This window comes from Vulpes lagopus, chromosome 1 (genome assembly GCF_018345385.1).
Source record: "Vulpes lagopus strain Blue_001 chromosome 1, ASM1834538v1, whole genome shotgun sequence".
Lineage (NCBI taxonomy): Eukaryota > Metazoa > Chordata > Mammalia > Carnivora > Canidae > Vulpes > Vulpes lagopus.
In genome coordinates, this window is record NC_054824.1 from 144113051 (window position 1) to 144134684 (window position 21634).

Consider the following 21634-nt stretch of genomic DNA (forward strand, 5'->3'; position numbering starts at 1 on the left):
TATTTAAGAATCTATTTGCTCATTTTGCTTTTTATTTTTATTTTTTTTAGAGATGAATTCCTTGTCTATTGCTAAATCCAGTTTTAACATACTTATTTTCTAAGTTTAAGAGAATATTTTTATTTTCTTTTATTTATGATAGTCACAGAGAGATAGAGAGAGGGGCAGAGACACAGGCAGAGGGAGAAGCAGGCTCCATGCACTGGGAGCCCGACGTGGGATTTGATCCCGGGTCTCCAGGATCGCGCCCTGGGCCAAAGGCAGGCGCCAAACCGCTGCGCCACCCAGGGATCCCTCATTTTGCTTTTTAGATTCCACATACAAGCGAAATCACAGGGATTTGTCTGCCTTACTTCACTAAGTATAATGCTCTGTAGGTCTACCCAAGTTGTCACAAATGGCAAGATTTCCTTTTTTCTCACAGCCAGTAATATTCCATTGTATGTATATTCCACCTCTTCTTTACCATTCATTTATGGATGGACCCTGGGCTGATTCTGTATTTTGGCTATTCAAAATAATGCTGCAGGGACTCCTGGATGGCTCAGTGGTTTGGCGCCTGTCTTCAGCCCAGGGCGTGATCCTGGGGTCCCGGGATCGAGTCCCACATCAGGCTCCCTGCATGGAGCCTGCTTCTCCCTCTGCCTAGGTCTCTGCTTCTCTCTTTCTCTGTATCTCTTATGAATAAATAAAGAAAATCTTAAAAAAAAAAATTATGGGATCTCTGGGTGGCGCAGCGGTTTGGCGCATGCCTTTGGCCCAGGGCGCGATTCTGGAGACCCGGGATCGAATCCCACGTCTGGCTCCCGGTGCATGGAGCCTGCTTCTCCCTCTGCCTGTGTGTGTCTCTGCCTCTCTCTCTCTGTGTGACTATCATAAATAAATAAAAAAAATAAAAAAAAAATATGCTGCAAAAAATATAGGGATGCATTTATCCTTTTGAATTAGTATTTTCATTTTCTTTGGATAAATAGTGTGATTACTGGCTCATATGGTATTTTCTACCTATTTATATTTTGAATTCTTGTATTTTCTTTTTTCTTTCCTTTTTTTTTTTTTTGAGATTTGTATTTGTTTGAGAAGGGGAGTGAGCATGTAGGAGGCAGGGGAAAGGGGCAGAGTGAGAGAGAATCCTAAGCAGACTCTGTGCTGAGTGTGTAGCTTGACATGGGGCTTGATCTCACGACACAGAGAATACAGAGAATAACATCATGATCTGAGCTGAAACCAAGAGTTGGATGCTCAACGGACTGAGCCACCCACATAACCCCTCCATCTTTAATTTTTTGGGAACCTTTATATTCTACCCTTCTCTTTAGAAACTTATTTACTACAGTGAGATAAAAAGACTGTAATTTCATGCCCAGCATGTAGGGACATGTAGATATATTGGCAGAAGTTTCACATTAGATCAGATGGGGCTGGTTGGCAATGGGGAGTGTGACTTTTTCAGGATAGAAAGGGAACAGGTACCACAAAATTTTACACATTAGGACAGGCTGGTTCCTCCTTTCTTCTCTAGAACCTTAGATTAACAAAACTGCAAAGAGCCACTAAGGTATAGAGATAGGCAGTAGACTGAGAAAGAAAAGAGAAGGAAAATCAAGTTACTCAAAATCTAGGGAGAGGGAGGGAGGGATAGGCCAAAGTTGATGGCAAAAAGCTGCAATTATTTGTTAAAAATCTCTCATTTTAAACATCCCCAAATTTCCTGGTCAGAAAAAGTCACATACATTACCACACTACCTACCCCAAATTAAAAACTCTCCTTATTCAACCATCACTCACAATACATACTCAAAAGAGATCTTGAAAGAAGAAAGGAGTGTTAAAGGTGTTTGTATGAAAGTGCTTTAGAAAAAGCTCAGTCAGCAGAACGTGTGACTTTTGATCTCAGGGTTATAAACTGGAGTCCCATTTGGGTGTAGAGATTACTTAAAAAAAAAAAAAAAAGATTTTATGTATTTATTTGAGAGCAAGTGAGAAGAGAGCACAAGCTGGGGGAGGGGCAGAGGGAGAAGCAGATTCCCTGCTCAGCAGGGAGCCTGATGCCTGACTTGATCCCAGGACCCTGAGATCGTGACGTGAACCGAAGGCAGACGCTTCACTGACTGAGCCACCCAGGTGCCCCACCTACCAAAATCTTAAAAAAAAAATAAAAGAAACACTAAAATTGTACGTTCATAACACCCTTTTCCTTAATTTGCTAATTCCCTGCCTCATTCAGGAAAATTACATCCAAGACAGAGACCTTTATCTTTCTATCCTATAGCTAAAAAATGATTTCTAAATATAATATTTAACTATGGTAAAATTCTAATAAATATCAAAGACTTACATAGAAGGTCAAGGGATTTAGAAGCTCGCAACACGGGACACCTGGGTAGCTCAGTGGTTGAGCGTCTGCCTTTGGCCCAGGGTGTGATCCCAGTTCAGGGATGGAGTCTCGCAGCAGGCTCCCTGTGAGAAGCCTGCTTCTCCCTTTGCCTGTGTCTCTGCCTCTCTCTGTGTGCCTCTCATGAATAAATAAATAACATATTAAAAAAAAAAAAAAAAAAAAGAAGCAGCTCGCAACACCCCCCGGAGACTAAAACCAGTCCTATAAATCCCACACTCTGACGTCAGTAGAATGAAATAAATCTCAATTCCTAGCCCCGAACTGTTAGTTGTTCCTGGTCTCGGTGTCTCAGGTGAGGCTATGTGACATGAAGAAAGCTGAAGAGAAAGCCCTTGGGGTGAATATAGTCACCTTTGTAGGAGATGATGCCATCACAGATCTCTTTGAAGATTTGGGCGAGGCGGGCTGCCCGTGCCACCTCGATGTTTTCCTCTGCTGCTGCCAGTCGTCTTGTTCGAACCGATCGTGCTGTCTGCAGGGCGGAGAACTGGGTCATGAAGACGTCTGCAAGGACACAGTGAAAATCAGTTCTAGGTAAGAAGAACATTGTGTGGCTTTCTCTTCCCCCATGGATTCTTGCCATTTGCTCTATTTTCCTTGAAGTGATTAAGTAGATTAGCGATCATGGAGTTCTCTCCTCCTTAAAGAAATGTCAGGAAACCCTGGAATATACCACAGAGACCAAAGCAGCAAGTTAGAAGCACCTGATCTCAAGTGACCAAATGGTGTACAACATAGTGGCTGCAAAGCTGCACCTCAAAATGAGTCTGTGTTTGAATTCTGGCTTCATTACTTCTTAGCTTTGTGATCTTGGACTAGTTACTTATACTCCGTGTCTCAGCTTCTTGACTAAACCAGGGGAATACTGGTAGTGCTTCTCTCAGGAGGTAACCATGCAGATTAAATGAGAGAATGCTTTTAATGTGTTGAGCTCAGAGCCTGACCTATAAAAAAAGACTCAGGAAGAACTTGTTACCAGAAGACTGGACCTAATTGGGATTTAAGTTCAGAAAATTCATGCCAGTCAGGTTACTGATAGTATATAAGGCCAATTTCTATGCCAATCAGTTCCCATATAGCAGATTCATTCATATGCTTCTACATTTGCTTCTACATTTTGAGGGAAAGAAGGAAAGACTCAAAGAGGAGCATGAGCTTTTGAACACTCTATATGCAGTTAGAAAGGATGTTTGGACAGGCCAGTGTCTCTGCTCTCAGTTCTTTTCTGGACAACAGATCGAACTCAGGAGTGCTATTACATTATTTTCTCAAGAAGCTTAGAGAACAGAAACCAGAAAGTCTGTGTATATTATGCTCATCTGAATGTGGGGGGAAGAAGGCTTCAAATTTACACTGCTGTCATCTTTTCCCACATATGATGTAATGATTTATGCATATGCAAGTTATTCTCCAGGTAGGAAGGGACACCAGGGACCCACTACCAATCACATGTCTGAACACTCTGAGGCCATAGGCAGTGTCTGGGAAGCTGGTGAAGGGGTTTCTTCCTATTCCCTAGAGCACAGCCTAGGAACTTGAACAGCTGGGATGGACAGGTGATTGCTAATAGACGCTTGTACACTGGGATATTAACTTTTCTGGTCCAGACTAAAAAGAATCATTGACTAGAATGAAAGTAAAATAATCATTTTGAGGGACACCTGGGTGGCTCAGCAGTTTGGTGCCTGCCTTCAGCTCAGGGCGTGATCCCGGAGTCCCGGGATCGAGTTCCACATCAGGCTCCCTGCATGGAGCCTGCTTCGCCCCCTGCTGTGTCCCTGCCTATCTTTCTATGTGTCTCTCATGAATAAATAAAATCTTAAAAAAAATCATTTTGAGACAATATTATGGAATTAACAGGAATGTTTCATTTCCAGGCTATACCAGACTTGATGTTCCCATCATCTCGGCAGATGCCATTCCAGCGGGTGTATAATGATGCAGAGTGGAGATTATCACTGGTATGCTTTACTTCCTCTTGTTTCTGTCGGATCTTCTCCCAGTTTCGGACCAAGAATACATGATGCTTTAACACGAAGTTCCTATAAGGAAGAAGTTTCTTTATTCAGTAACTCAGTAAGTTACATGTACACTGTATGTAAACCATTTCTTAAAATTAAATTAAAAAAAAGATTTTAAGTCCTCTCTATACCCAGCATGGGGCTTGAACTTACAACCCAGAGATCAAGAGTCACATACTCTACTGACTGAGCCAGTTAGGTGCCCCTAAACCATTGTTAACATGATATAAAGGAATAATTATCAGTTAATCCAGCTATTATAAAATAATTATAGAGGCGCCTGGGTGTTCCAGTTGGTTAAACATTTGCCTTCGGTTGGGTCATGATCTCAGGGCTCTGGGATTGAGCCCTGCATCAGGCTCCCTGCTCAGTGGGGAGCTTGCTTCCCTCTCCATCTGCTGCTCTGCCTACTTGTGCTGACTCTGTTAGATAGATAAATAAAATCTTAAAAAAAAAAAAAAACACATGGGGAAACATAATTCAGTTTTGCGTCTTTTTCCCCCCTCCATATAACATTAAACGTTCCCCTCTATTATTTATAAATATCTGGCAAATACCACTTAAAAGCTGCACAAATTCTGGCAAGTAAGCAGTCTGACATGAAGGCAGAGATTTACCGAATATATATACACAAATTCTGAATGAGGTTGCCAAGAAGAAGCATGGGCTCAGGATTAGTGGTAACAAGAACTAGACAGGCAGATAAAGGCAAAGACATTTCAGATAAACATGCACTGGGCAACCTACTTTCGGTGCAGTAGCTCAAAGTAGATTTCTAAGCTTAGATAAGTGATGTGTATCTTGAAACACCCTCCACAGTTTGATGATTCCATAATTTGATCCCCACCCCAGTGCACATATATAAACAGATGTGATACTGGATTAAATCTCAAATTGTAGGCCTCAGTAAATTAAAATTAGACCAATTTTATAGTTCCTAACTTAGCGACACTGAAATCATCTGGGAGCTTTATGATACTGATGCCTGCCTGGGTTCCACCTCTGAAAATTCTGCTTTAAGTGATCTGAGGTGTGGCATGGGCATTAGTTTTTTTTTTTTTTTTTCATTAGTTGGTTTTAAAAACTCCCTAGGCTAATATGCAGCCAAAGCAGAAAACCACTGGACTAGATGATCTGTTTTCCTGAAGTTTAAAATTTCTATGACTCAAGTGATACAGGATGAGAGGGACTAAAGTAAAGTAATAAATGCAGATGAACTTTCTAAGATATTGGAATGTATGGTCAGGGAAGATGTAGAATATGTCCCAAGACAATTTGAAACATAGGACATACGTATTTACTTTGCTTGCTTCTGACATGGACAAATCTTACCTGAATATAGAGAAGAGCAAAAATGATCGCTAAAGATATTTTTTACTGCTCTATTAATGTATTAACAAAGCAAGGAATCTTGATCTTTTCTGTGCCATGGATTCCTTTGGCAGCCTGGTGAAGCCCATGCAACCCTTCTCTGAACAAAGTTTTAAAGTATTTAAAAAATTTTAGATTAAAAAATTTTAATTTTTTGTACACAGGGTTAAAAGGAAACCAAATATACTGAAAATGTTTTCAGAATATTAAAAGAAAAACCCTGAAATTGTGATATAGAAAAAAATGTTAATTTTTTAACACATGACAAGATCTAGTGGTGGGTTTAACCACCACAGTAATTTTAAGGTAGAGATCTTGTAAACGATACTTTGAGATATTTGTAATACTGTAACAGTATATGAAAATGTGAACATTGGTGGGTAAAGTCATGGGAACTGCAAATACTACACACACACACACACACACACACACACACACACACACACATTTTGCCTATGATCATATTTGAAGGAAATGCTCAATTTCAGTTAGAAATTAGGGAAAATAAAGACATATCACCCCTGCCCATCCAAATTTATAGATCCCTGATTCTTGGTGAAAGACCTCCTGCAAAAAAGAATGACTCAACCAGATCTTTAATAATTTTTAAAGTGACAAACACTTCACACGAACCAAGAAAACCTCCTTTTTACCTCTCTCGATTAGACATTGGCTTCATTTGTAATTGGGGGGTCAATCTTGTTGGAGTGTTGATGTTTTCACTGGGTTCTTCGGAGAGATGGCCTCTCTGAAAAACATGTGGATCAGATGGCAGGAAAGAAAGGGTCAATCAGAAATCCCCTTGAAGAGTACTGGAACCACTTTACGATGCCACCCTCCTTGTATGTAGCCCTTATCTCTAACTGCCCCTCAGTGGCTGTGCAGGGAAAGCCATGAATGAGATCATTATTCACCCTTTTCTTCAGCTTGTGCTTAGACTTTCTCTTCTCTTTTGACCGTCCAGACTTTTTATGTGTAGCCACAGGCTGGCTGCTTTTGCTGCTGGTGAGTCCGTTCACACGCTGACTCTTGCCCCCAATGATTCCTCGACATTTCTCAAAGCCGCACTTACACAGTTGCTTGGAAAGGAAAGAGAGGACTTTTGGCCTACAGTCTCACAAGTTCAAACAGAATGCCTGAGCATCTGGACACCCAAAAGCAAGTTTGAGTCAAGATATTTTTGTACAGAGGAAAATAATTGAGAGTAAAATAAATATAAATACGTTTCCATGGAAAAGAAAGATTAAATTTTGGGAAAACTTCACTAGGCAAGTTAAGAACTGACTGAACACCAAACTCGACTGAGTAGTCTCCTTCTACAGAGTTCTGAGATCATAATGGAGAGTTGGCACCCTACTAAGTGGGGTGAAAACTGCCTTCTCCAATGTACTTCCCAATGGCTGCAGATCAGTTAACATATTTACAGAACGCCAGTGACAACATTCAACTTCCCTCTTGGACTGATTTTGCTTACCTGTTTCTCAACATTAAAGGAATGGAAATTGTAATCATAAGTGAGCTCGGTACCAGCTGGCATATCTTTAAGAGCATACAGTCCAATCCGGTATACTCCATTGACAGACCTACAGAAAAGAAGAGGATTAAAGGTAGAGATTCTTTTTATTTTTAAAGATTTTGAGAGAGAAAGAGAGAAGCAAATGAAGCAGCAGGCAGGGAAGAGGGAGAAACAGGTTCCTCGCTGACCAGGGAGCCTGATGATGGAGCTCGATCCCAGGTTCCTGAGATCATGACTTGAGCCAAAGGCAGATGCTTCACTAACTGAGCCAACCAGGTGCCCCAAGGCAGAGATTCTTTTTTTTTTTTTTAATTTTTTAAACTTTTATTTATTTATGATAGTCACAGAGAGAGAGAGAGAGAGAGGCAGAGACATAGGCAGAGGGAGAAGCAGGCTCCATGCACTGGGAGCCCAACGTGGGATTCGATCCCGGGACTCCAGGATCACACTCTGGGCCGAAGGCAGGCACTACACTGCTGAGCCACCCAGGGATCCCCAATTCTTATTTATTTTTAGAGAGGGTAAGGGAGGGAGGGAGGGGGGGGGACGGAGGCAGGGAGAGAAAGAGAGAGAGAGAAGACAAGAGAGGCAAGAGGCAGAGCGAGAGGAACAGAGAAAATCTTAGGCAGACTCCACACCCCATGTCGAGCAAGACACAGGGCTTGACCCCACAACCCCGAGATCATGACCTGAGCCAAAATCAAGAGTCCAACATTCAACCAACTGAGCCACCCAGGTACCCCTGGGAGGGGATTCCTGTATGGAATCCTAGATGTATAGTTAGCTTGTTGAATTTATATATCTTTACACCTGTGTAACTTCCCAGAAACCTCTCTCTCTCAATTAGTACCTTTTCCCCACACAGTATCTGTTACAATTCCAAACTCTACCACTACAGTCTAGTTTTGTCTCTTTTGAACCTCAAATAAATGGAATAATACACTGAAGAAGGTAAATACAATCATATGCTTGGTTCTTCCACACGATGTTACACTGTAGCTGTGATGTATCTTTGCTATATAACATTCCATTGTGTAAATACAGCACAATTTAGATACTTGTTCTGTTGATAAATATTTGGATTGCTTGTAGTTTTTAGCTGTTATACAACAATTTCTGTGGATATTCCTGCACATGTTCTTTTGAACATGAACACTCACTTCTGTTAGGGAAATACTTAGGACTGGTGTTCTGGGGTTACTGGGTATGCTTAGCTTTGATAGGCACTGGCAAACATTTTTTTAAAAGTGGTTATATAGCAATTTACACTTCTACCAGCATCTAAAAGCATTTGTGTCATACTACATACTTAGCAACACTCTGTCATTCTTTGATTGTAGCCATTTTAGGGGAGTATGTAGTAGTTTTCCAACACAGTTTACTATTTCTCTTGGATGGTTAAAGATATTAAGCACCTATTTATGTGTTTATTGACTACTTTTTTTTTTTTTTTTAAAGATTTTATTTGACAGAGCGAGAGTGAGCATGAGCAGCAGAGAGAGAGGGAAAGGAGAAGCACGTTTCTCGCTGAGTGCAGAGGAGGATGCAGGGCTTGATTCCAGGATCCTAAGATCATGACCTGAGCTGAAGCCAGACACTTAACTGACTGAGCCACCCAGGTGCCCCTTTATTGAATACTTTAAAAATTTCTTTGATTTTCCCAATCTTTGAACTATTTTAAAAACTAGATTTTCTTATTTATTTGTAGATTCTGGATTTAACAAGAAGTTAACCGGGCCTATATTTCTTTTTTTTAACAATATTGTTAGGTTTCAGATGAAGGTTATAGCAGCCTTTTGAAATGGAAGAATTTATATGATATTGATAGTATAGACATTATTTCTTAAGTATATAGATAATTATCAATGAAGATATTTGAGCCTGGAGCTTCTTTTGTCAGAAACTGTTATTATACATTCAATTTCACTGGTAGACATTTGCATTTTTTAATCTCTTCTTGTGCTGTTTTTGGTAAGTTGTGTTTTTTCAAGGAATTTGTTAATTTCATTTAACTTTCTAAATAGAAGAAAGTTGTTCAGGAAAATAAACTGCGGTGAATTACACAAAGAACATTAGCCCAGAATAAAAATCAATAATTTAACAACACGGATAAATTGTAAAGCCATTCTAAGTGAAAGAAGCCAGACACAGATTTATGTATATGCATTTCAGCAATAGGCAAAACAAATCTGGTGATGGAAACCACATCACTGCTTGCCTTCGAGGTGGTGAGCTTGTACATTTGAAACAATGGAAACATTCTATATGTTGATAAGGATGTGGGTTGTATGGGTGTATACATCTGTAAAAATGGATGGCAATTTCCACTTAAAATCTGTGTCTCTACCGAATTCATAAAGTTAAAAAACTTACAAAAATAGAGTTGCTCAAACTACCCAATTATCTTTTAAAAAGTGATGTTAAAACACACATAACATAAAATCTACCATCTCAACCATTTTAAAGTGTACCGTTCAGGGATATTAAGTATATCCACACTGTGGCACAGCCAACACCATCAACCATGCTCCCAGCTCCTTTCATCTTGTAAGACTGAAATATACTTACAGTAATCACCTGTTCCTTTTATGATTTTGAATACCGTTATATACCCTCAACCACTTATGATTTTGAATACCGTGAAGTACCTGATATAAGCAGAATTGTACAATATTTGTCTTTTTGTGACTATTTTCACTTGGCATGATGCCATCAAGATCCATCCATGATGTAGGATATTGCAAAATTTCCTTCCTTTTTGAAGATGATTTAGTTCCACTGTATATATGTATACCACATTTTGCTTATTTATTCACCCACTGATGGACACATGGACTGTTTCCACATTTGAGCTGTTATGAATGTTGCTGGGAGGAATATGAGGGTGCAGATACATCTTCAAAACTGTGCTCAGTCCTTTTGCATAAATACTCAGAGATGGAATTGCTAGGTCATATGGTAATTTTATTTTTAATTTTTTGAGGTTCCTCCATATGGTTTTCTTCAAGTAGAAATACCATTCTTCACTCCCACACACCATGTGAAAGGATCTTAATTCATCCATGTCCTCACCAACACTAGGTTTCTGTGATTTTGACAGTAGCCATTCTAATGGGTGTGAGGTGGTGTCTCATTGTGTGTGTGTGTGTGTGTTTTAAAGGTTTTATTTATTTGAGAGAGCGAGAGAGATCACAGAGGTAGCTCTATTTGTAATTTTTTTTTTTTTTAAACAGGCTCCTTATGACCCTGAGATCAAGAGTTGCATGCTTCGTTTACTGAGTCAGTCTGGTGCCCCTGAGTTTATTTTTTTGAGGAAACTCCACACTGTTCCATAGTGGGTGCACCAAGTTACATTCTCAACAGTGCACAAGCATTCGTTTTTCTCCTCTTCCTCACCAACATTTGTGTTGTCTTTTTGATGAAAGCCATTTCAACAGGTGTGAGGTGTTATTTCACTGTGGTTTCAGTTTGCATATCTCTGATGATTAAGTGATGTTGAGCCCCTTTTCATGTACCTGTTGGCCATCTGCATGACTTCTACAGAAAGATGTCCATTCAGATCATTTGCCCGTTTTTAAAAATTGGACTGCTTTCTTGCCACTGAGTTGTGGTTCTTTTTTTTTCTTTTTTAAAAAATTTTTATTTATTTATGATAGTCACATACAGAGAGAGAGAGAGAGAGAGGCAGAGACACAGGCAGAGGGAGAAGCAGGCTCCATGCACCGGGAGCCCGATGTGGGATTCAATCCCGGGCCTCCAGGATCACGCCCTGGGCCAAAGGCAGGCACTAAACCGCTATACCACCCAGGGATCCCCGAGTTGTGGTTCTTTATATATTTTATGTATTACCACTTATCAGATATATAAATTGCAAATATTTTCTCCCATTTGAGGATTCCCGTTTTATTTTGTTGATGGTTTCCTTTGCTTTATAGAAAAGTTATAGTTTGATATAATCCACTTGCTTAGTTCTACTTTTGTTGCTCTTTGCTTTTGGTGTTAAACCCCAAAAATCCTCACCAAGACTGATGTCAAGGAGCTTAAAGCTTACTCCCTATGGTTCCTTCTAGGAATATTATGATTTAAGGTGCCACCTTCAAGTGTTTAAAACATCTTGGCTTGATTTTTGTGTATGGTATGAAACTGGGGTCCAGTTTCATTCTTTTTTGTGTGGTTGTCACGTTTTCCCAACACAACTTATTGAATAGACTGTGTGTTCCTTACTATGTATTAACGGCTCCTTTGATATAAATTAATTGATCATACAAGCATGGGTTTATTTCTGAGCTCTCTATTCTATTTGTGTCATTTTTAAGCCAATACTATACTGCTTTGATTACTATAGTTTCACAATATAATTTGAAATCAGGACGTGAGATGTCTTTACCTTTCTTCTTCTTTTGCAATTGCTTTCACTATTTGGAGGTCTGAGGATCCTTTGGTCAATTTCTCTGAAATTGGCCACTGAAATTTTGATTTTTATTACATTGAATTTGTAGACTGCTTTAGGCAGTATGGATGTTTTAACAATATTAATTCTTCCATTCCATGAGCATATGATGTCATCCATTTACTTGAGCCTTCTTCAATTATTTTCATTAACAAATTAGCATTTTCAATGTACATGCCTTTCACATCTTCGATTAAACTTACTCTTAGGTATTTTATTTTCCATGCTGTTTTGCAAATGGGATTTTTTTCCCCTTAATTTCTCTGATAGTTCATTATTAAGAGTATGGAAATGTAACTGAGTTTTATATTTTGATTTTGTATTCTAAAACCAGTTAACTGACTTCATTTATCAGTTCTAACAACTGGGAGAGTGTTTAGGGTTTCCTATGTATAAAGTCACGTCCTCTGCAATGGAGACGGTTCTACTTCTCCAATTAGGTTATATTTTATTTCTTTTTCTTGCCTAATTGCTCTGGCCAGAAGTTCTAGTACTATGTTGAATAAAAGTGGTGGGAGTTGCCTTTTCCTGATTTTAAGAGTAAAAGCTTTCAGACTTTCACCATTAAGATGTTGGCTGTGGGCTTGTTTTTTTTTTTTTAATTTTTATTTATTTATGATAGTCACACACAGAGAGAGAGAGAGAGAGGCAGAGACACAGGCAGAGGGAGAAGCAGGCTCCATGCACCGGGAGCCCAATGTGGGATTCAATCCCGGGTCTCCAGGATCGCGCCCTGGGCCAAAGGCAGGCGCCAAACCGCTGCGCCACCCAGGGATCCCTGTGGGCTTGTATTATATGGCCTTTACTATTTGAGGTATGTCCTTTTATACCCACTTTGTTTAGTCTTTATTGTAAATGGATGTTGAATTCCATTCTGTCACTTGACTGGAGAGTTTAAGTCCTATACTTTTTTTTTTTTTAAGATTTCATTTTTGTTTTTTAAAGATCTTTGAGAGGGTGAGAGACAGCACATGAGATAGTGTGCATGCAGTAGGGAGGGGTAGGGGAAGAAGCACTTTCCACTGAGCAGGGAGCCTGATGCAGGACTTGATCCCAGATCTCCAGGATTACAGCCTGGTCTGAAGGCGGCGCTAAATCACGAAGCCACCTGGGCTGCCCTGAATTGTTTTTTAGATGTAATTTTTTACAGTTAAGAGTCTTTTCTATTTTACTTATTTTTGTTTCTCATTGCTAACAAATCCAGTGGGCATGTAATAAATATGCTGAGTGACCTAACAGGAGAAGAACCATGTAACACAGTGCCTGGCACACAGTAAGCAGTCGGTAAGTATTCGGTATTACCATTATTATATATATTGTATTTTTCTGGGAATAGTTATGATGAAGTGAAAAAATGGCAGTAGTATCTCTCTGGAGGTATGGTACAACAGGGAATTGCCTGAGGTGCTTGTGTAAGCTGACTGGCACTGAGGGAAGACTCATCTCTTTGACCCTCAATGCCTTCTGCTCCCTTGGATTCGTGGATTCACCCTCCCCTGCTTCCTTACCATTTCTGCATTTCACAGTTTGGGTCACAGCTGTGGTTGATGAATCGAGCCTCATTACCCATCCGATAACTGTCAATCACCATCCCACTATCCAGGTTCAGGCAATAGTGGTCACTGTGATTATGATATTGCTCAATCATTCTGTTCCTAAAGAGGAGAAGAAGAATTGAAAGTCAGTTAGTGATTAAGTTGAAAGTAAATCTGAAATCTTCCATTCTCTATTCTAATTTGGTACCTTTGCCATTTTACTGGAGTATCATTATTCATCACTGTACCTGAACTCCTGTTCGCTGACAACCTCCCCTAGGTATTCAATGATGAACTGCCCAGCTTTTAGGGGTTCTTTGGTTCTGATTCCCCAACCTTTTTCCTCAGCTCGAAATCGTTCTAGACACTGCACCCACTCATGCCTCTGTATCCTCTGGTTACAGCACTGCTCACCACAGGGGCAAGTGTTAGGGGAACACTCAGCAAAGATCATTCTAGAAAGAAAAGAGATAACTGTATGTCAATATATATGCCTTCAGGAGTCCATATTTGTTTTACAGGAACTTTTAAAATGAATACAGTAAATTAACAAGGTTGGATTGGTTAACAAGGTTCATAAGGACAAAGAGTCTACAGCTTCAGAACTTAATAATACCGAAAATTTCAAAGTCAAGTTACAAACACTGAATAGATTATTAAGCTAATGGTCCACTAAGCATCTTGAGTAAACACTATCATATTTAGCTTTGTTCTAAGAATTAAACTACAGGGCAGCCTGGGTGGCTCAGCGGTTTAGCACTGCCTTCAGACCAGGCCGTGATCCTGGAGACCTGGGATTAAGTCCCACATCCAGCTCCCCACATGGAGCCTGCTTCTTCCTCTGCCTGTGTCTTTGCTTCTCTCTCTCCTTATGTCTCTCATGAATAAATAAATAAAATCTTTGAAAAAAAAAAAAAGATAGAACTCATAAGTAAAAAAAATAAATTAAACTACAATAAAACTACACCCCCCACAAAAAAGATAAAACCACGACCCAGAGAGGAATTAATAATTTGAAGGTTACATGGCATTCTTGTTTTGAAGCAGCTCATGGGAATTTACAGATCTTTTTTTTCCTTTTCAAATTGTAGTAAAATCACACATAAACTTTAAACTGTAAATATTTTTAAGTATATAGTTCAGTACATTTGCACTATTGTTGTTTTATAATAATTTTATATTTCATTAGTGTAAATGACATTTCCATATTGGAAATAACATTTCTAGTTTTTATACTAGAATCTATAACCTCTAGTAAATTGACAAGCAAAAAATTCTCAACATAGTAAAGTTGTTTTGAAAATGTCTTCTCCTTTCTTTTTTTACATTTCTGGATCTTTCACAGAAGCCATTTAGTTTTGGCATATGGTTTAGAATCCCAGTAAGGGTACCATTATATTCTTGACCCTCCCTGTTTTAATCATGTTCAGTATATATACATATACATATACATGTATATATATGTACAGACACACATAACTTACAAAACTTGTAAAGAAAGGATTTAACATTTGATAGTATAAAGTACTTTCACAGACATTCTTCAAATAACCATCCAGGACAAAACACATAGTGTCACATAAATAAGGAGTAAGCAGAGAAAGAACATACCCACTAGATTATTCCACTTAAGACAATTAGTTTAACTTGTGAGAAAGACATTGTGTTACTGTCAAATTCACCACCTTTATTCTTTCTTTTAATAAATTCTTTGCTGCATAAATACTACTGAACACCTCTCCTGAAAATGTTTTCCCTCTTTATCTTTTATGATAATGGATTTTCCACCTTTCCAATAATGAGTCCTTAAAAAAAAACATAAAACAAACATCCTTTTTTCTCCTCTATACCTTCCATGGCACTTTCCGGTTCCTCTTATCCTTAGAAGTCTCATTCATAGCAGGTGGGGGGATGGGGTTAACTGGGTGATAAGCATTACGGAGACCATGTAATGTAATGAGCACTGAATATAATACAAGACTGATGAATCACTGAACTCTACCTCCGAAACTAATAACACACTGTACGTTAATTAACTGAATTTAGAGACGCCTGGGTGGCACAGTGGTTTGGCTCAAGGCATGATCCTGGGGTCCTGGGATTGAGTGCATTGCGCTTCCTGCATGGAGCCTGCTTCACCCCTATGTCTCTGCCTCTCTCTGCGTCTCTAATGAATAAATGAATAAAATCTTTCAAAAAAATTTAATTGAATCTAAATTTAAAAAAAAAGGAAAAAAAAAGCTCATTCATGTTCATAGTTGCAACTGTAACCACCTCTTCCTTGAATTTCCACCTGAATTTTCATCATACCTCAAAACACATAAAACAATAAAATTTGTGGATAAGAGAACTAAAGTATAACAGAGTGCTGAGATGAAAGATTTTAAAATTAATTAAAAAATTTTTCTGCCAGAGAACACTCATTAGACATTTCTAGAGTTGAAGGCATTGAAATATATTCCATTCATTTCAATGATCAAGATAAGCCCTTTATGTAAAAAGTAAAACATGTTTCTAGTCATTGTATCTGAGAAACAAAACTGTAAACTTATCAAAATATGAAAGTAGGTGCTGTACACTAAGATGTGAAGTTGTTGATTTACTGCATAAACTGCCATTCTTTTTAGCCATATAATGCCATTCATTTTAAGACTAGAGAATCTTCCCCTTCTAAATATAGACCTACATAGGAAAGCTCTTTCCCTCGCATGGTGAGATTTAATGTTAAATAGTTGCTGGCAAATGTACTAGTGTGACCTAACTAGCTATGGAGGTCAGGTCACCCCTTGGGAGTGGAGACAGGTTCTTATTTGAAAAATATTCCCACTATAAATCATGCCAGGTAAGGCAGGAGTAAGCCTTGGAGGCAGGGAAGAGGAACCTCTCTACTTTTTTGGGACCGAGGATTTGAAGGTCTACTGCTCTTCTACAGCAAAAGTGAAGGCTCCTGGAAATTCTCACTGGGCAAGCGGAAGTAAATGATACTCAACAAAGGAGCACAGACAGGATCTAATGGGGAGTTAGCCAAGGACGCTGATATTCAATTTGCAGCCTGTGAACTTGAGAGTTACCACTTCTGGTGGCATTACAAGGCTTACCTAGAAATGTACTCTTATCTTCCTCTAAATATTTGGCTTTGTTATATGTAACATGTTTGTTGTGGAGAACTAAGAAAGTGGGCTCTGTATGTAGTGTGAGCAAATGGGTATAGAGTAAAAAAGCAGCCTGAAATGTCTGCTCTAGGCAAAGTGGCAATGTGAACTGTTCTGAAGCAGTAATGGGATTGATATGGATGGTATACAGAAACAAATATTAACTTGAGAAGAGCTTATAGAATTTATAAATAACACTGATCATTCTCAGAAATTGTTTAGAAGAGAGGACATGTTTTAAAAATATTATTCATAAAAATGATTACTTTTTTTTTGAAGATTTTATTTATTTATTCATGAGAGACACACACAGACAGAGGCAGAGACACAGGCAGAGGGAGAAGAAGGCTCCATGCAGGGAGCCCAATGCAGGACTCGATCCCGGGATTCTAGAAGCACGCCCTGGGCTAAAGGCAGACACTAAAACTGCCGAGCCACCCAGGGATCCCCTCTATTACTTGTTTTTAAAAATAGTCCTGAATTCAGTTTTCATTGGGCTACATGAGCCTTACATAGACATAAAATTGAATCTTATAGATTCAATTCAATTCGAGTTTTTCTCACAAATATTTACAAAACCTTGAATACAAAGACAAGAAAAACATTTTAAGTGGCTCTATTTAACTAAATTATGTGGGTTACTTTTAAATATATGCGGAAGTACCCATTGGATAATATATTTTAATTTTTCTTAGGTATTTATGCATTTATCATCTCATTCATTAGATGCATGAATATATACGGTTCATATTCTCATGATATAAAGTTGGTGGCACTGTATTTGAGTTTTTTTTTTTAAAGAAAGGCAACACAATGGAAAGCACAAATGTGAAACTCACACTAACAAAGATGATACAAGACAATCAATGTAATTATGTAAAGGTAAATATTCAGATTTCAATTCTATGTTATTAAAAGACTAATAATGACTTATATAACAGTGTATAGAGTGGAAAGAACATGACTGACTTTCGAATCAAACATATGTGGGTCCAAATTCTATCACCTAAGTGTTATAAATGTAATACAGAACAATTTACTATCCTAAGTCCAGGATCTTTCATTTCTAAAATATCAAACTATTACCTATCTTACTAGACTAATGCGAAAAAGAGAACTAACCAATGTGATAGTAGCTATATTACGGCAACTCCACTGACAATAAAACATAAAAAATAGCAATGTTAGCATAAAAAGGAATGCAAACTTAAAGAATTTTAAAGACATATGATATTGCCAAACATTAAGCCAGTGAAGTATCAAAGCACCAAAAATAAAGTTAGATGTGAATACCTAAATGAGGTAGAACTATGGGGAAGTGAGTATATTCATATCCTGGTGGTTATAACCCAAATTAACTCATTATTTTATGAGAGCTACTGGATAATACACAGTAAGAAATATATAAATGTTCATATAGTTTGTACAGGTAATTCTTCTTCTGAGAGCACACCCTAAGGATTAAAAAAAAAAAAAAAGGAATCCACACAGTTTTACAGTAGTGCTATTTTTTTAAAAAATTTTTTTATTTATGTATGATAGTCACAGAGAGAGAGAGAGAGGCAGAGACACAGGCAGAGGGAGAAGCAGGCTCCATGCACTGGAAGCCCGATGTGGGATTCAATCCCGGGTCTCCAGGATTGCGCCCTGGGCCAAAGGCAGGTGCTAAACCGCTGTGCCACCCAGGGATCCCAGTAGTGCTATTTTTAATAGCAAAACACTGAAATAATTTGAATGATGAGTCACAGAAGGTTGGAGGATGAGGGCATACCAACCTATGGAAGATAAGAGAACTCCTAAAAATGGTGAGCTTGTGGACCACACTAATACATAAAAGTGTGTGTGTGTGTGTGTGTGTGTGTGTGTGTGTGTGTGTGTATATACATATGTGGTGTGAGCAAATGGGTATAAATTGTCTCATAAAATCTCACTCCTGGCCCCCCATACATACACATATATGTATGTACACACACACACACACACACACACACACGAAAAAAAAGACCTAACAAGAAAAAAAGTATATAGAAAAAACATCTGTGAGTGAAAAAAAGTCAGTGCACAACACAGACTAGGCCAGCAGCTATGACTCCTAAAATCGTATGTATGTATGTATAAGATGTGAATTAACAATGGTGTTGTAAGACAATTTAGAAGCCGGCATGTTAACACTGGAGATAGTAAAACATAGATTCCCTGAGCCCATAGGACAGTTGACTAGAGACACTGGGGAAGCAGTAGTCTTTGGCCAGGAAAATTCTCTAGGAAAGGAAGTACTGATGTAAAGTTCATTGGCTCTTTTTTGCCCCAACTTAAAATCACAGTTTTGATCTCCAAACCAATCAAACTCCATACTTTCATTTTCTAACAGCATAACCAACTCTCATCAGCATCACTGACCCAGTCAGCATATGTGCATCTATGTGCTTATGCTAAGCATAAGGATAACCAACCTAATTTTCCTTCAGAATAGATCATGCCTTTCTTCTTTCTCACTGCCACCATCCTACCTTAATCCTTCATCATGGCTACCATGTACGGAGATCTAAGAAAGTTTCTAAACTATGGTGAATACTTTATGAACATTGTCTCATAAAATCTCACTCCTGGCCCCCCATAAAGAAGGTACTACTTTTATTAGAGGGGTTAAATGACTTTCCTCAGGTCTCCTAAGTAGTAAGAGGACTTAAACCTGGGTATGGTAAGACTCTAAATTTCATTCTTTTTTTGTTACTCTAGCCCATGTGATGGGCTACATGCTTGTGTCTCCATAAATTAACAGCTGAAGCTGTAGCACCCAGTATAATGATTATTGGAGGTAGAGCCTTTGGGAGGTCATTTGGCTTACATTAGGGAATAAAGGTAGGAACCACATGATGGAATTAGTGTCCCTATAGGAAGAGGAACAGAGAGCTCTTTCTCCACAAGCACACACTAGGGGAAGACCCAGGAGCACATGGGAGAAAGTGGCCGTCTATAAGCCAGGACATGGGTCCTCACCAAACATTAAATAAAATACTTGCATCTTGACCTTGGACTTCCAGACTCCAGAACGTTAAGAAATAAATTTCTGCTGTTTAAGCCACCAGGGTTATGGTATTTTGCCATTAATGGCCCAAGTAGATTAGGATAGCCCAACAATTAGGTTTTATATAGCTTTGCTCAATTCCATGAGAAGAAACCAAAGAGCTTATTTAACTTTTCCCTCCAAATGAAGCGTCATCTATCCTAAAGCTTGTGCTTTCAGAGAAGTCAGGTAAGTACAGTACCTATTGAGGCAGTCATCCACACAGCCCTTCCCGGTGTCATCCTCTGGCTTCTTACAGTTACAGGTGGTGGCCTCGTAACCAGAAAGGGGTTTGACATCAACGTAGACGTCTTGAGAGAAGATAGCAAAGAGTAATTTGTGAACATAGAGGATAATTTTTTAAGTGCTAGGCCAAGAACATTGATGGTCTGAAGGCAGAAAATATAGCTCCTAAGTTACTCACTTGAACGGATTTTTTTATATAGTGGGACATCTGGCTTTTTGTATAGCTAGAAGAAAAGAAAGAAAAATCTTGATATAGCATTTAACTTCAAATGCCAGACAGCAGCATCAATCACTAAAAATACAAGAAATTATCCACGTGTTCTGCTCATATGTGAATATTTATAAGATTTTCTGGGTTGGATACATTCTAGGGAAAATCTTGGTGTGATCACTTTTTACCCTGAAATAAAAAGTAACTTACTAGATCAGGGTGAGAGAGAAACAGATGCTACAACAAAGAAACGTGAAATAGCTTCATAAGAATGCATTCTCAATCACATGCATATTGGAGACAGACTTAAATGAAAATCACGCTGCAGAATGAAGCTATTCTTTTGAATATATCAAGACTCAACTTGCCTGTTTGAGAAGAAAGGAAAACTTGCATAGGGCTTGTTGAAATGGTCTGGGTAGTATACAAAATTAAAAAGATGAGCACCCTAGCCTTTTCAGGGTAGGTATTCTAGAAAAACACATATCACATTTTAATTAAGGCAATTAATTTAGTGAATAAAGGGGAAAGGGAAGGCAGGAAAGGAAGCTCTCATACTGCAATTAAGAATGCATTCAAAAAAAAAGGAAAGGAAAAAAAAACAAAAAAACCCCAATGTATTAGAAGAGAGGTGATCACCTGGCCAGTGTTTTACCAGAATAAACAGCATAAACAAAAGAAGCACCGTGGTCTAACTGAAGGTGTATTAACCAATTAGAACCTCCCCCTACCCCCCCATTTTTCAGCAGGGCCAGAGAACTGTCTCCTTCATGGTCATGAACTCTGAGACAGATATCTAACATACTGATCCTCTCAGAATTCAAGAGAGGCCACCAGAAAAGAGAATGCAGAGGGGGTATGTCGACTGCTTTTGGCCTTCCAAAATTGAATTCTGGTAGAATTTTGGCAAAGGTCAGGAGCCTACTTACTCCATCTGCATGACATGCTTGTTCTCAACATGGGGACTGGGGCTATAGCTAACTACCAAAACTACTGGGGGAAACTTTTCAATTAGGGAAGCAACAGAGGAAAAACAGCACCTTCCTATTTTTTACTTCCCAATATATTTAAAGATCTTTTTAGAAGTACATGAGTGTTAAACATTTTCCGTTTCCTTTGATAGAAGAATCTCCTTTGTATGTGAAAAATAAATTCCGAACTGATGGGAAGGAGCCAACAAAAATAAAGCCTGGAATTTCTTAGTGCTGCTGGCAGTACATCTAAATTCTCCTGGGACCTGCATCAAACAGGATTCTTAGAAACAGATCTCTGCTACCAGAATAAGAGTCTACACTAATAACAGAGGGTTGCCTAGGGAAGCAGGAACTCACTGCTATTCTGAAACAAGAGTAAAGGCAAATAGATCACATTAGATACGGATGCAAATTCATTTCTCTTAGTCTCTAACCTTCACAGGGAGCACAGGGCATAACAAGGAGGCAGAGAGAGACTTGCATTCCCTTCACCCACCCTTAAGAATGAAAAGTGGTAAGACAGACTCCTTGTACCTGATTATGTTTCCACTGCCAAAGGATGTCATAGGGAAGCTGGAAGTCAATTCTCTTTTGCCTTAGATACTTTCCTGAAACAAAAAAATACTATCAATTTCACTATCTATTCATACAAAGGGTCAAACAGCCACAAGATCTAATAGGCACTGACTAGAA

The 21634-nt window shown here is 38.7% G+C and overlaps 1 protein-coding gene across 6 annotated transcripts in view; it reads right to left on the bottom strand.

Moving 5' to 3' along the window:
• Nucleotides 1-21634, bottom strand: part of ASH1L (ASH1 like histone lysine methyltransferase) — a 171805-nt gene that overhangs the window by 12967 nt on the left and 137204 nt on the right. For all 6 annotated transcript variants that reach the window (XM_041745463.1, XM_041745445.1, XM_041745453.1 and 3 more), the window contains 10 exons: nt 21476-21549; nt 19935-19980; nt 19713-19821; nt 13540-13746; nt 13265-13411; nt 7265-7373; nt 6705-6869; nt 6444-6538; nt 4283-4440; nt 2750-2902 (listed from right to left, as the gene is read on the bottom strand). In XM_041745463.1, the coding sequence (XP_041601397.1) occupies nt 2750-2902; nt 4283-4440; nt 6444-6538; nt 6705-6869; nt 7265-7373; nt 13265-13411; nt 13540-13746; nt 19713-19821; nt 19935-19980; nt 21476-21549 (1263 nt within the window). The remainder of the gene's footprint in view (nt 1-2749; nt 2903-4282; nt 4441-6443; nt 6539-6704; nt 6870-7264; nt 7374-13264; nt 13412-13539; nt 13747-19712; nt 19822-19934; nt 19981-21475; nt 21550-21634) is intronic.